At 36.3% G+C, this 12193-nt stretch overlaps 1 protein-coding gene across 1 annotated transcript; it reads left to right on the forward strand.

Annotated features, from left to right (window-relative positions):
• The first annotated feature begins 1129 nt into the window (after window positions 1-1129).
• On the forward strand, window positions 1130-1861 carry LOC140234412 (uncharacterized). The gene has a single exon (XM_072314462.1). It carries the CDS (start codon window positions 1130-1132, stop codon window positions 1859-1861), a length of 732 nt encoding a protein of 243 aa, XP_072170563.1.
• The last annotated feature ends 10332 nt before the right edge of the window (window positions 1862-12193 follow it).

Here is a 12193-nt window from a genome sequence, read left to right on the forward strand (position 1 = left end):
TAAAAGGTGGTAGAACTACGGATCCAGAGTTTCTTTCTCATACAACTAAAAACTACTCAATGTATTTTCCTGTCTTATCACTCATGTTCTTTTAATGATTCATTTCAAGTGTATATGTACCTCCAGAGTTTATCTAACACAATAATTCCAAAGCCGATATTTTAGGGAAAGAGCCATGTAGCATAAACTGCAACAATGAAACAAACATCGGCAGCTCGGTTTCTTTAAAAAAAAAATACACCGGCGTGACTTACCCGTGAGATCAAATAACATGAATACTGCTAAGATTACTCCTTTCATGTCTAAAGCCAAGCTTCACAACGAAAGAGGAAAAGGCCTGCCCGTAACTGCTAGTACACCAGTTTTGTTTGATGCGATGTTGAAAATGTCACCTAACTCGGTGCAGGCGAAACAGGGAGCAAAGACGAAGCTATTTTCTTTGTCATTTTTTTTTTTTTTTACACGAATGCATGTTATCATATTCAGCTAAACCTATATGCAGCTGATTGGAAAGTTGCGTTTCGTCAGGATTAATATCACCTGTGTGTCTGAATTAAGACTAATCGTGCTACAATAACGATCACATCCGAGGACGTTGTATAGGTCGCGGAGACCTCTCATTTTACTGACAGGGGGCCTTTATATTCACTACTGAATGACTGAACGCCGTGAAAATCAAAATAACAACAACAAAATATATATCCTTTTTTTTTTTTACAACAAACAGCCTGAACATTTTATGACATGGTGCTTGGTGCTTGTGCTTGGTGCTTATTTTCCTGCTTTTAACTCCCAGCCAGACGACCATGATCTGATACAGGTTGAAAACCTTGGAGGAAACAAGTCACTAAGGAAGCAGGAGGACTTTTGTGAAGTATAAGAAGGTACAAGAAGAGATATTTGCATTTGATTTTTTTGCTCCTCAAGCCAAGATTTGAACCACCAGACTCATATAGTCCCAGATATCCACATCGAGTGCGGGTTTCTTCATTTTATTGAAGCATCTCATTCTCCAAGTGCAGACAGGATAATCTAGCTTTTGTGTTCCTCCAGCTGAACAGTGCCTTACTCCAGGACAAAGGTGTCACTCTTTCAAAGGAAAGTGTTCAGTGGAGTTAAGCCTTCCTCAATGGCCCTCAATTCACCACCTTCAACCCGACAGTCATCAGCTCTTGTTTGCAGTGTGATTAAGGAACTTCTGAAGAATGGCGACTACATTGAGATGCTCGATGCTGCCATCAGCAAAGCTGTGGACAAGGCTTTTGTCAAGCTCAATGACCGCATTGAAGCTCTTGAAGGTCAGATGCATGACCTTCAAACAGACTGTGACAACAAAGCCCACCAAATAGCTGTCCTAAAGAAAGAGATGAGTAAGCAGGCTGACCGCATTGACACTTTGGTTCAAGCACAGTGGGACATGGAACAATACTCCCGGAGAAACTGCATCCGCATATTTGGAGTGAGAGAAAGAGAAGGGGAAAGCACTGATGACATTCTTTGTGATATCGCCAAGAAAGACCTGGGGCTTGCCATCAATCCTGAAAAGGACATCGACCGTAGCCATCACACGGGAAGAAAGAAGGCAGATACAGCTGCACCCAGGCCCATCATAGTCAAGTTGACCTCCTACAGAAAGCGACAAGAGATCTTGAAAAGAAGAAGACATTTGAAAGGAAGCGGAGTTTCAATCCATGAGGACCTCACAAAGCGAAACGTTGACCTGTTACGCAAGGCATCCCAGCACGCGAAAGTGAAGGCTGCATGGTCCTCAGATGGCCGCATCATCGCAGAAATACCAGCGACAAACGGAAGGACAGTAAAGAAACTGATCAGATGTGAAAGTGACTTAAAGAACTTGTGATCTACAGTTAATGTTATTCACTAGTGGCCCCAGAATGTAAAATTTTGATTGTAAACATGTAAACACTGTTACTGCATTGATATGTATCTTCTTTTGCTTCTATGCATTGTAATATAGTATCATCACTGCTGAATTCCTCCTAAAGGTAATAATACATTGTAATCAGGCAATGACTTGTTTCTAAATCTGTTGTTATCAGAAATTTGATTTGGTTATTTTTTTTTCTTTTGCTCATTCTGAATTTCAGTGTATAACTGAGATAAGTTATTGTGATAATTGTATGTGAATATATGTTCTCTTTTATGTTTTATATGTTATATCTTAGGATACATGTCTGTAAATAGTAAGTGTGCATTATGTAACAACCAAATACTGCGAGATGGCATTTGTTATACGTGTAAAACCAGTAAGTTAAATCAGAATATGCAAAACACGTTAGATGAGGAATGTGTGACAACTACACGATATTACCTTCCAAGTGAATTTAAGAATGAAATGAAACAATATAATACTCCTGCTATGATGACTTGTGTTCATTTTAATTGTAGAAGCCTTAAAGGAAATTATGATAATTTCGTTTCTTGTTTAAACTCTTTAGATTTAGATTTGTCTGTTATTGGAGTGTCGGAAACGTGGATGCAGGACAATGATAATGTGTTATTTTCGTTACCTCAGTACAATTTTGTTGGAAAGGGGAGGTCAAATAGGAGAGGTGGAGGTGTTGGCCTTTTTGTACATAGTAAATATAGATTTAAACAACGTTTTGATTTTGATGTTTTTAATGAATGTATTGAGTCTGTGTTTATTGAAATAGCCAACTCTCAAAATAATCTTATTGTAGCTACTGTTTATAGACCCCCTAATCAACCAATTCAGTCTTTTATTGATATGCTACAACCTGTACTCCACAAAATATCTCAAGAAAGGAAACAATGTATTATAGTAGGTGATTTTAATGTTGATCTATTGGTTGATAACAATGTGACACATCAATTTTTAGATTTATTCATTTCATCTTCTTTTTCTCCTATGATATTCAAGCCAACAAGAATAACACACTCGTCAGCTAGCTTACTTGATAATGTTTTAATCAACCGCTCAGAAAATGTTGTCACAGCTGGTATTCTCATTTCAGATGTCAGTGATCACTTATCTCCTTTTATTGTGTATAATGGTAGTCGAGTATATAACGATGATGATAAGCATATATACAGAAGAGTTATTAATGAGGTAAATATAGTGAAATTTCTTGGTTTGTTACAGTCTGTTAAATGGAATAATCTTGTGGAAGTTCCTACGGTTGATGAGAAATATGAATATTTTATGCGCACATTTTTAGATACGTATAATGAATGTTTTGTTGTTAAAAAAGTAAATATTAAGAAAAATAATAATTGTCAAATTTGGTTTACTAAAGAACTGAAAAAGATGTGTCATAAAAAGTATATATTGTATAAAAAATATTTGAAAAATCCCACTCAATATCGTAAACACATTTACAAGCAATATAGAAATACTGTTAACAATATGATCCGTGCAGCTAAACGTGCCTATTATCAAAATGTCTTTGACAAAGTGAAGAGTGATTTAAAAGGTACATGGAGAGTAATCAATAATTTGTTGAATAAGAATTGTAAGAAAGATAGTTGTGATTACATTGAGCATAATGGTGTAGCAATTGATGATAAGAAAAGTATTGCTGATACATTTAATGATTATTTCAGTAGTGTTGGAACTAAGTTAATGAATAATCTGCCGCATTCTTCTTTAGATAAAGATTTCTCACACTATATGAAAGATAATTTTTCTCAATCTATGTTTTTTACACCAATTAGTGAAGGAGATATTGTATCTGTTATTATGAGTTTAAGTGCAAACAAATCTCCTGGCCATGATGGCGTTGATTCTTCTGTTTTAAAACGATGTTCCCATCTTATCTCTTTTCCCTTGTCACATATTTTTAATACTTCAGTTGAACAAGGTATATATCCCACAGATTTGAAATTAGCAAAAGTGATACCCGTATATAAAAAGGGAGATAAATATTCATGTTCAAATTATAGACCTATTTCAATTTTGTCAGTTTTTTCTAAAATATTTGAAAAACTTGTTCATAAGAGATTGACAGCTTTTTTAGATAAAAACAATATTTTGTATAATAAACAATTTGGTTTTAGAGAAGGTTTTAGTACAGATATGGCACTTTTAGAGTTTGTTAATAATGTATCTACAGCATTTGAAGAAAAGAAAATAATTCTGGGTTTGTTTTTAGATTTATCAAAGGCTTTTGATTCTATTAATATTTCGATTCTTTTAAAGAAGATGTATCATTATGGAATTAGGGGAAATGTTTTACAGTGGTTTGAAAGTTATTTAACAGACAGACAACAATATGTATTTATTGATAATCATTACTCGAAATATAATTTTATAAATGTTGGTGTTCCTCAAGGTTCTGTATTAGGACCATTGCTTTTTCTGATATATGTAAATGATCTGTGTTTTGTGAGTGATATTTTAAACCCAATTATGTTTGCAGATGACACCAATTTATTTTTATCTGGCAAAAATATACATGATATGACAGCATTGTTGAATACTGAACTAAAGAAGGTGTGTGATTGGTTTGTAGTCAATAAACTTACAATAAATTATGAAAAAACTGTTTATATGGTATTCAGACCAAACAATGTCAAAATAGATACTAGTTCATTGAATATAATGTTGTATGAAAATAGAATAACAGAGGCTCAGAATGTTAAATTTTTAGGTGTCATAGTTGATGAACATTTGAGTTGGAAATATCACATCAATGATATATCTTGTAAAATATCTAAAGTTATTGGTGTTTTAAATAGGATGAAAAGTTTTTTACCACTGCGCATTTTAGTGAATTTATATAATACTATGATATTACCACATATTTCATATTGTATTTGTGCATGGGGGAAATGTGCAATGTATTTATTGAATAGAGTATATATTCTGCAAAAGCGTGCAATCCGTGTTATAACGAATTCAGCTTTTTTAACATCTACTGATTTTCTTTTTAAGAAGTTGAATATGCTCAAAGTAAATGATATTTATTTGATTCAAGTAGCCAGTTTTATGTATAAACACTCTAAAGGTTATTTACCTCAAATTTTCAGCTCTTACTTTGCATTTAACAGATCTATAAATTTTTATGAAACCCGAAATTCGTGCAATATGTACGTTCCATTTTACCGATATAAGATATCAAGAAGTAGTATAAGATTTTTAGGTCCAAAATTGTGGAACAGTTTAAACATTGATCATTCAGAAGAAAATATAAGTTACAGCTTATTTCAAATTATTGTATAGATGTGTAGTCCTATCTGGCTTAGTGCTACATAATGTCCCGTTTTGTAGACTGTTTTTGTTTTGTAATTTGTGTCTTAATTTGTCCTCTGTAAGTGCATTTAGTACTTGTAATTGTTTTATGTGCTTGTTGTTAATTATTCTGTAATGCTTTAATTGATAACTGTTAATTATGACATCATTATTTTAAATGACCCCCTTTTTTTTATTTTTTGTCTATGGGGTTCGGCCTCGAAAGGTCAATGGCCTATTGCTGTTCCCCTCCACACTCGCCACATATCCCGAGTCACAAACTCTGATTTTTATACATGTGCGTTATTTTGTTATTGATTGTTTTTTTTTTTCTCTGTGTTCATTTTTGTTATGCTCACATGAAATCACATCGATTTCATTTTTCTTTTTATGAGATGTGGAAATAAACTTGAAACTTGAAACTTGAGTTTAATTGTAACTGAAGCATTGGAGGTGATAACGTTTTGACAGAGAGGAGAAAATCCATTATTTAAGCCCTATTCTGGCAGTGAGCTGTTTTATCATGATTTTCGACAGCATATAATTTCCATTAAATGGATTGGTTGAGATGGGGATTCATATTTGAACTTTATTTATTTCATGAAAACCGTGTTATTTTCCTATCGCTGCGAAAGCCAAAAGCAAAGACGTTCTTATAAAAGATGGGTCCCGTCTTTTATTACGACTGCTTTGTTTTACTTCGCTTTTGGATATTTCAGCCATTTAAAATCCAGCTGATGGTCTTATAGACGTCAAACGAGGAAAAACTGGACGTTAAAAATCTTTCTTTTATCTTAATAAGACGTTAATACCTGGTTGAATTATTAACGTAAAACTTACGTTGCATTATGTCGTAAATATAACGACGAAAAGCACTGGTTATAAAAATACGTCGTATTGACGTCATAAACTTGTCATCTATCATTTTTATGACGTATCAAATAATGACAAGTTGACCAGTTTCCGAAAAGTTTGTTACGTCTTTAAGGCATCAGTACAGAGCGAAGCAAAGGGGGGGGGGGGGAGATTGGGTGTTCACCCCCCCCCCCATTCTCTCTCTCTCTCTCTCACTCGCTCTCTCTCTCTCGCTCTCTCTCTCTCTCTCTCTCTCTGTATCTCTCTCTCTCTCTTTTATCACTGTTAATTGTGCTACCAGGCACGAATTGATTGAAGTTATAAGTTGAGATCGTCATATCTGTTCTCTGCAATTTTATTTATTGATATTGCGTCTCGTAGCAATGATTCCGAAATGCTATTTTGACAGATCAACATACTGTATGGATATTAAAACATGATATCAACCCAAGAAACATGGGTCCCATTTCATAAAAAGTGTTAGGATAGCAACTCTTGCTGGAATGGCAACTTCCAATAGCAACAGCCAATCAGGAAGCTGGTTTCTTGTCGTTCCTATGACAATTTCCATTCCAGCAAGACTTACTATCATACCAAATTTTTATATGAAATGGGGCCCTGGAGAAAGCACCCACGCTATTCTCTAGTTTTCAAGTCATTTGAATAATTACACTCTGTAAAACGCAAATACTCAAAATTGTAATACCAAAACCACACTTCGATTCAGTTCATCTTCGCTCTATATGTTCAACTCGAACAAATTTATGTACAATAATCAGATGATCCTCATGGTCATTCAGGAACCATCAGTTCTAACTTTTGCATTGATTTTTTTTAAGTACCTGCTTTTTGATAACTTTCTAACTTGTTCGGGGATATAATATCACTGTATCATGTTTGCAAATTTGGTATTATCTGCAATACTGCTAATTATTTAAAACATGGAATTGCAGAAAATAGCTGCCCAACTGAAAGCAGGCTTTTAACCCGTGTATATCATGAAATCAAAGTCAATACCTGAGCTCAATATTATCCGTAACAACCTATCGCAGTTATAGATAACCTAATGTCTATGGTAAAGCAAAAGGCTAATCATTTGTAGAAAATGCTCCAAGCATCCACTTATTTGCCCAATACACAATAGTCATGAGAGCAATAAATATTTCTAGTAAAATCTCAGGTCTGTTTGATAATGTATTTAAGCAGTCAAACTAATCATTTGGGATGCATTTTGTTTTTGTTTTGTTTTTTAATATCCTTACAGGACACGGAATTTCCAAATAGATCACACGTGTCATCCAATGGGTACAGTCATCGGATGCACGTCATGAGACCGAAACCCACGAGGCATACATCCGACGAGTTATACAGCCCTCAAGTCATGCAGTTCGCGAGTTACACAGCCCCTGAGTCATACAGCCCATGAATTCGACACTAAGCCAACAAGACCGACACATAAGGCCCCGTGTTGTGATGTCAAACTCGTGGGCCGTTTGACCTTGTGTCGAGCCCCCGACTGATGACTCGTGGGCTGTATGACTCATTGACCTTTTTATTTTCAATGTAGAACTCTTGGGCTGTATGACTCGTGGGTGTCGATCTCGTGGTATAACCCTTAACTATCACCTGATCTCCCTATACATATATATTCTTAAATATGGCTCGATAACTCATTGCCGCCTTGGTGGTAGAGTCACACACGGCCGGATTTCGTACTGGGTCCATAAGGAATTAAAACAGTATCGATCCTGTTCGAGCCATGGAGAACCGCATTGACCCGCATCGATACCCGTGTCGATTCCTGATGGATTCGGAGGGGGGGGGGGGGGGGGGCTACGATAAGGCGTTGAAAAATATTTCGTCATGTTCAAAATTTTCTCACGGATTTCGAGTCCGTATTGATACCCGAATTGACCCGCTTCGAACCGCATTGACCCGCATTGGTCCGCTGCAACCCGCAACGTAAAACCGAATGGAACCTTGCCGTATACCGCATTGCCTGCACGCAACGGATGATGACAAGGTTTACATCCGGGTCGGTACGGGTCGAATCGGGTTGACACGAGTCGACAGGGGTCGAAAAGGATTCAGTTAAGGATTTTAAAGCAGATTTTTATACGTTTCGACACGGGTCAATATGGGTCTCTACGGCTCGAACCGGGACTGTACGGTTTTAATTCCTCAAAGACTTGGTTCGAAATCCGGCCGTATGTGACTGCACATGAATTGCCCTCCATTCCGAGACTAATCCGGCTCATTAATCAAATCCGTTTTGTGTCCCGGCCGTGTGTGACTCTAGCATGAAGTGACAGTAAAAACAGGGTAAATGGCCCTTTATGGCAGACCCTGGGACACTACTCAGTACATTTTGCTTCTCGTGGACAAGTTATATAATCTGTCGTCAAGGTGCGTTGGTGTTTGCAGCGGGTTTCCTTTGGAACGGAAGATGCCTCCAGTGGGGTTCCTGCGATCGGTGATTCCGTAACGATCACGCGGACGTTCTGATTCTGGCCGTCGCTGACGATTAACATACCTGAGACTGACGTCATCAGCTGATTCCAGCTGCTTCCTCTAACGAGGGGGGGGGGGGGGGGAGAGAGAGAGAGGAGAGATTGTGCACTGAGGTATATAAAGTGCCTTAAAGGGTCAACGGTAAACATTTCACTGAAATCGGATGAAAATGAGGAAGTTATGAAATTTTAATTTCCAAAACAGTTCTTGTACAGTGGAAATGAATATACAAATGAGTGAGGCGACCATGTCATACCCTCACGATTTTCCGTTGAACGTTTACAAAAAATGACGAAAATTCAATGTTTCTGTCATTGAAGTCTGAAACATGAAGTTATTCCTGGTTGAATAATATTCAGAATAGTTATCAGTTACATTATTATATCAGGATTGAGCCTCGGTAATAATTGCATTTGAATGAAAAACTGGAAGTTTCACAATTTCATGTACAAACTATATGGCAAGTTGTGAGGGAATGAAATACTCACTTTGCCATTTGCATATTGGTTGTTCAAGAACTGTTTCCTCAAAAAATAGCGAGACTTCAGAATGTCATAACTCCCTTATTTTTCATCCGATTTCGATCAGAATCTTACCATTGAACTCGTAATATTTTACTTCGTCAATTAGGCTAACTTATATTTGGACTGGATTTCCCCTTTAATTATTTGATTTGGGACCATCCATAATTTACACCGGTCTCTCTATATTTATATTTGATAATCTCAATACTGCATGAATTGATGGGTATCAACGTACGTTAAAGCTTTCTTTCAAACAACACATTATCATCTCGCCCTCAAATACAATGACAAATGGAGTAAAATGTGTCATCTCTTAAGAATATACACGTATATCTTTACAATATGTGTAAGACAGACATGGGAATAAGCGAATGATTAATGAGTGATTGTTGCCCTTAACTGTTTGACTGTAAGTCGATACGGCATTGTCCAAACATTGCATATACTGTCGGAGTATATAAGATTGAAAATGATAACTTGGAACATACCGAGCAACATCGACATCGTTTTCCAACAAGAAGAATACATCCGGCTACTAGCACCAAAAAGAACACCATACCAAAGGCAACGGCGAACACTCCTCCGATACCAATCCTTAGGTTGAACTCTGCAAACAGGAGAAAGATGAACAAGAAAATGAAAATCATAATATTTACAATTATGTTAAAAATATAGAACGATGGCTTCGCTATGATGGAAATGATACCAGTATAATGGCAATAATTTCAGAAGTTAGACTACAGCAATAGGAATCCTAGGCGGTTGTGATAGAATTTGATTTTGAAAAAAGACAAGCCTGATGCAGTCACTCATCTGTCATATTTTGACTGCTTTCCACTTGTAGCAATGAATGTTAATTCTAGGCAAAGCTCAAATTATTCTGGCTGGCAGTCACTGCCAGATATTCGGTAAAGTGAACTAAAATACATGTTTAGCGTCCTCGCCCGTTACAAAGAGAAATTGATCTTTTTCACCAAAAAGATCGCATTATATATCTAGACATTTTAGATTCCCGTATCAACTTTTCGAACAAAAAATAAGTGCATTGGAATATATTTATAACCTTCATAAATGGCTTAAAGGGGTGATATCTATAGTATTGGTGGAGATGAGAATTGGGCTTTTAATAGCTTTTTGCGAGATACCAAGAAAACACTTCCATGAGCACTTCCATGAGGAATTCAAAGTTTATTTGATGAAAATCGGGTTTGGAATGACTGAAACATCCAAAAACAAAGCAAAACAAAGCGATCGTAATAAAAGGTGGGTCCCACACTTTATTAGAATCGCTCCATTTTGGATATCTAATAGCAATTTCAATTAAAAGAAATTCCTCATGGAATTACATGCTCTTCCATATTTCGTAAGAGGTTTGTTATTATTAAGATGTTAGAAACCTGAAATTAGGTCTGAACCAAAACTATACGATCCCTTTAAAAATAGATAACTCAATCAGATAACGTGTGTATAGATATGTTGAAGCGCGCTATAAAGATCAAATAAAGATTCCAGACAATTTACATATATTGAGTTTTCATACTTCGTCCGTTATTATGGTCTGATTGCGACACCTTTTCAGTGTTTTCTCCTTAATTGGTAAAGGTGGTTGATCTTACGGTATGCATGATAAGATAATTATGAGAAATTTGATGTCCAACTCACCACAGTTTCTACCACTCCGGAGATCTTCGGGGGTGGTATCACTATATCCACGATTGCATGTACAGGAGAAGGATCCTTCGTAGTTTGTACAGTATGCGTCTGGTGAACAATCGTTGGTGTCATCGCGTAGGCATTCGTTCACGTCTTTAAAGATAAGCCAAACAAAGTGAAGTCACCGTGTTGAAAGTACAACGCATGTCCACAAGATCGTACATTTTAAGAATCCACAACTAGCACGTGTCTTTAGCGGTTGCTACAGTATTGACTGGGCAATTTACTGGGCCTATGTGTAGGCCTACGTAACAGCTTCGTTTATCAGAGAATAACCTAAGACAATTGCGTCCATGTGTGTATGAGAGAGAAAGAGATATAGGAAGATGTCATGTTTTCGTTATGACATCAGTTTGTTCATGCATTCTGGTACAAGAAAATTGTTATCACACACCTGAAACTTTCGTATCTTCTGGTGCAAACTCCAGCGTTGTTCTACCGTCCGTCGCAACCCCATTTCGCACAGCCCCCATAACGTCATAGCCTACTGTCGACATGCTTGTCGTCGCGGGGACGAACACATCAGCAGTGAATAAAAGGCTCCCATTTTGAATATCTACAACTTCCAGTCCAATGACAGATGTGGTTTCTGCAAGAATCTGTGTCGGGGTGTAAAATAAGAGTATAGTGATTTCAAAGTTGATAAAGCATACACATCGACTGTTTAACCATGTCCCTATTTATTCATTGACACATCAACCATATTAATCGAGTGGAGAAAAAGATCAGTACCTCAAAAATCAAAGTCTTTTGATGCCGATAAAGCATCCATTTCAAAATAATATATCTCTGCGAACACTTTGTTTCGGTATTTCATTTCACTTCATTTCATTTCAATTATCATGTGTTCATGCTCATCACACGGCGTTGTATTTACGATATCGATCCATGACAATGCAAAGTAACATAAGTTCTCAGTTCAGTATTTACATATACTATTTACATGACACAAAATCAATTGAAATAATTCACAAGTACATTACATTCATGACGGATAAATAAAATTGTGTGTAGTGGAAAGCTTTGCTTTTTAGTGGATCGCTATTTTCCATAATTGAAGTTATTTTCCGAACGCTCACGAAGTATACATGCATTGTTCCTCGTAATTATTGTTTATATATTGTTGTATATAATTTTAGTATACTACATGAATCTTTTGTAAACGTTTGGACAATAACATTTCATGACATGTATACTTTGTATTATGTATTTTGATTTTCGTTGATTGGAAATAAACTATGATTGAATTGAATTGAATTGAATTGAATTGAACCTACATAAAAAGAGTATGATTATCATTCGTCGATTACCTAAGCAGCAAGACCTGTGCATGTGTGGAAGAAAAGGCTTATGATTTTATGCAGAAAGTAGAAAATTT

This window comes from Diadema setosum, chromosome 10 (assembly GCF_964275005.1).
Source record: "Diadema setosum chromosome 10, eeDiaSeto1, whole genome shotgun sequence".
Classification (NCBI taxonomy): Eukaryota; Metazoa; Echinodermata; class Echinoidea; order Diadematoida; family Diadematidae; genus Diadema; species Diadema setosum.

What these genes read in the sequence shown, in the direction of transcription:
- LOC140234412 (XM_072314462.1), top strand. Translation starts at nt 1,130, where the DNA reads ATGGCCCTCAATTCACCACCTTCAACCCGACAGTCATCAGCTCTTGTT.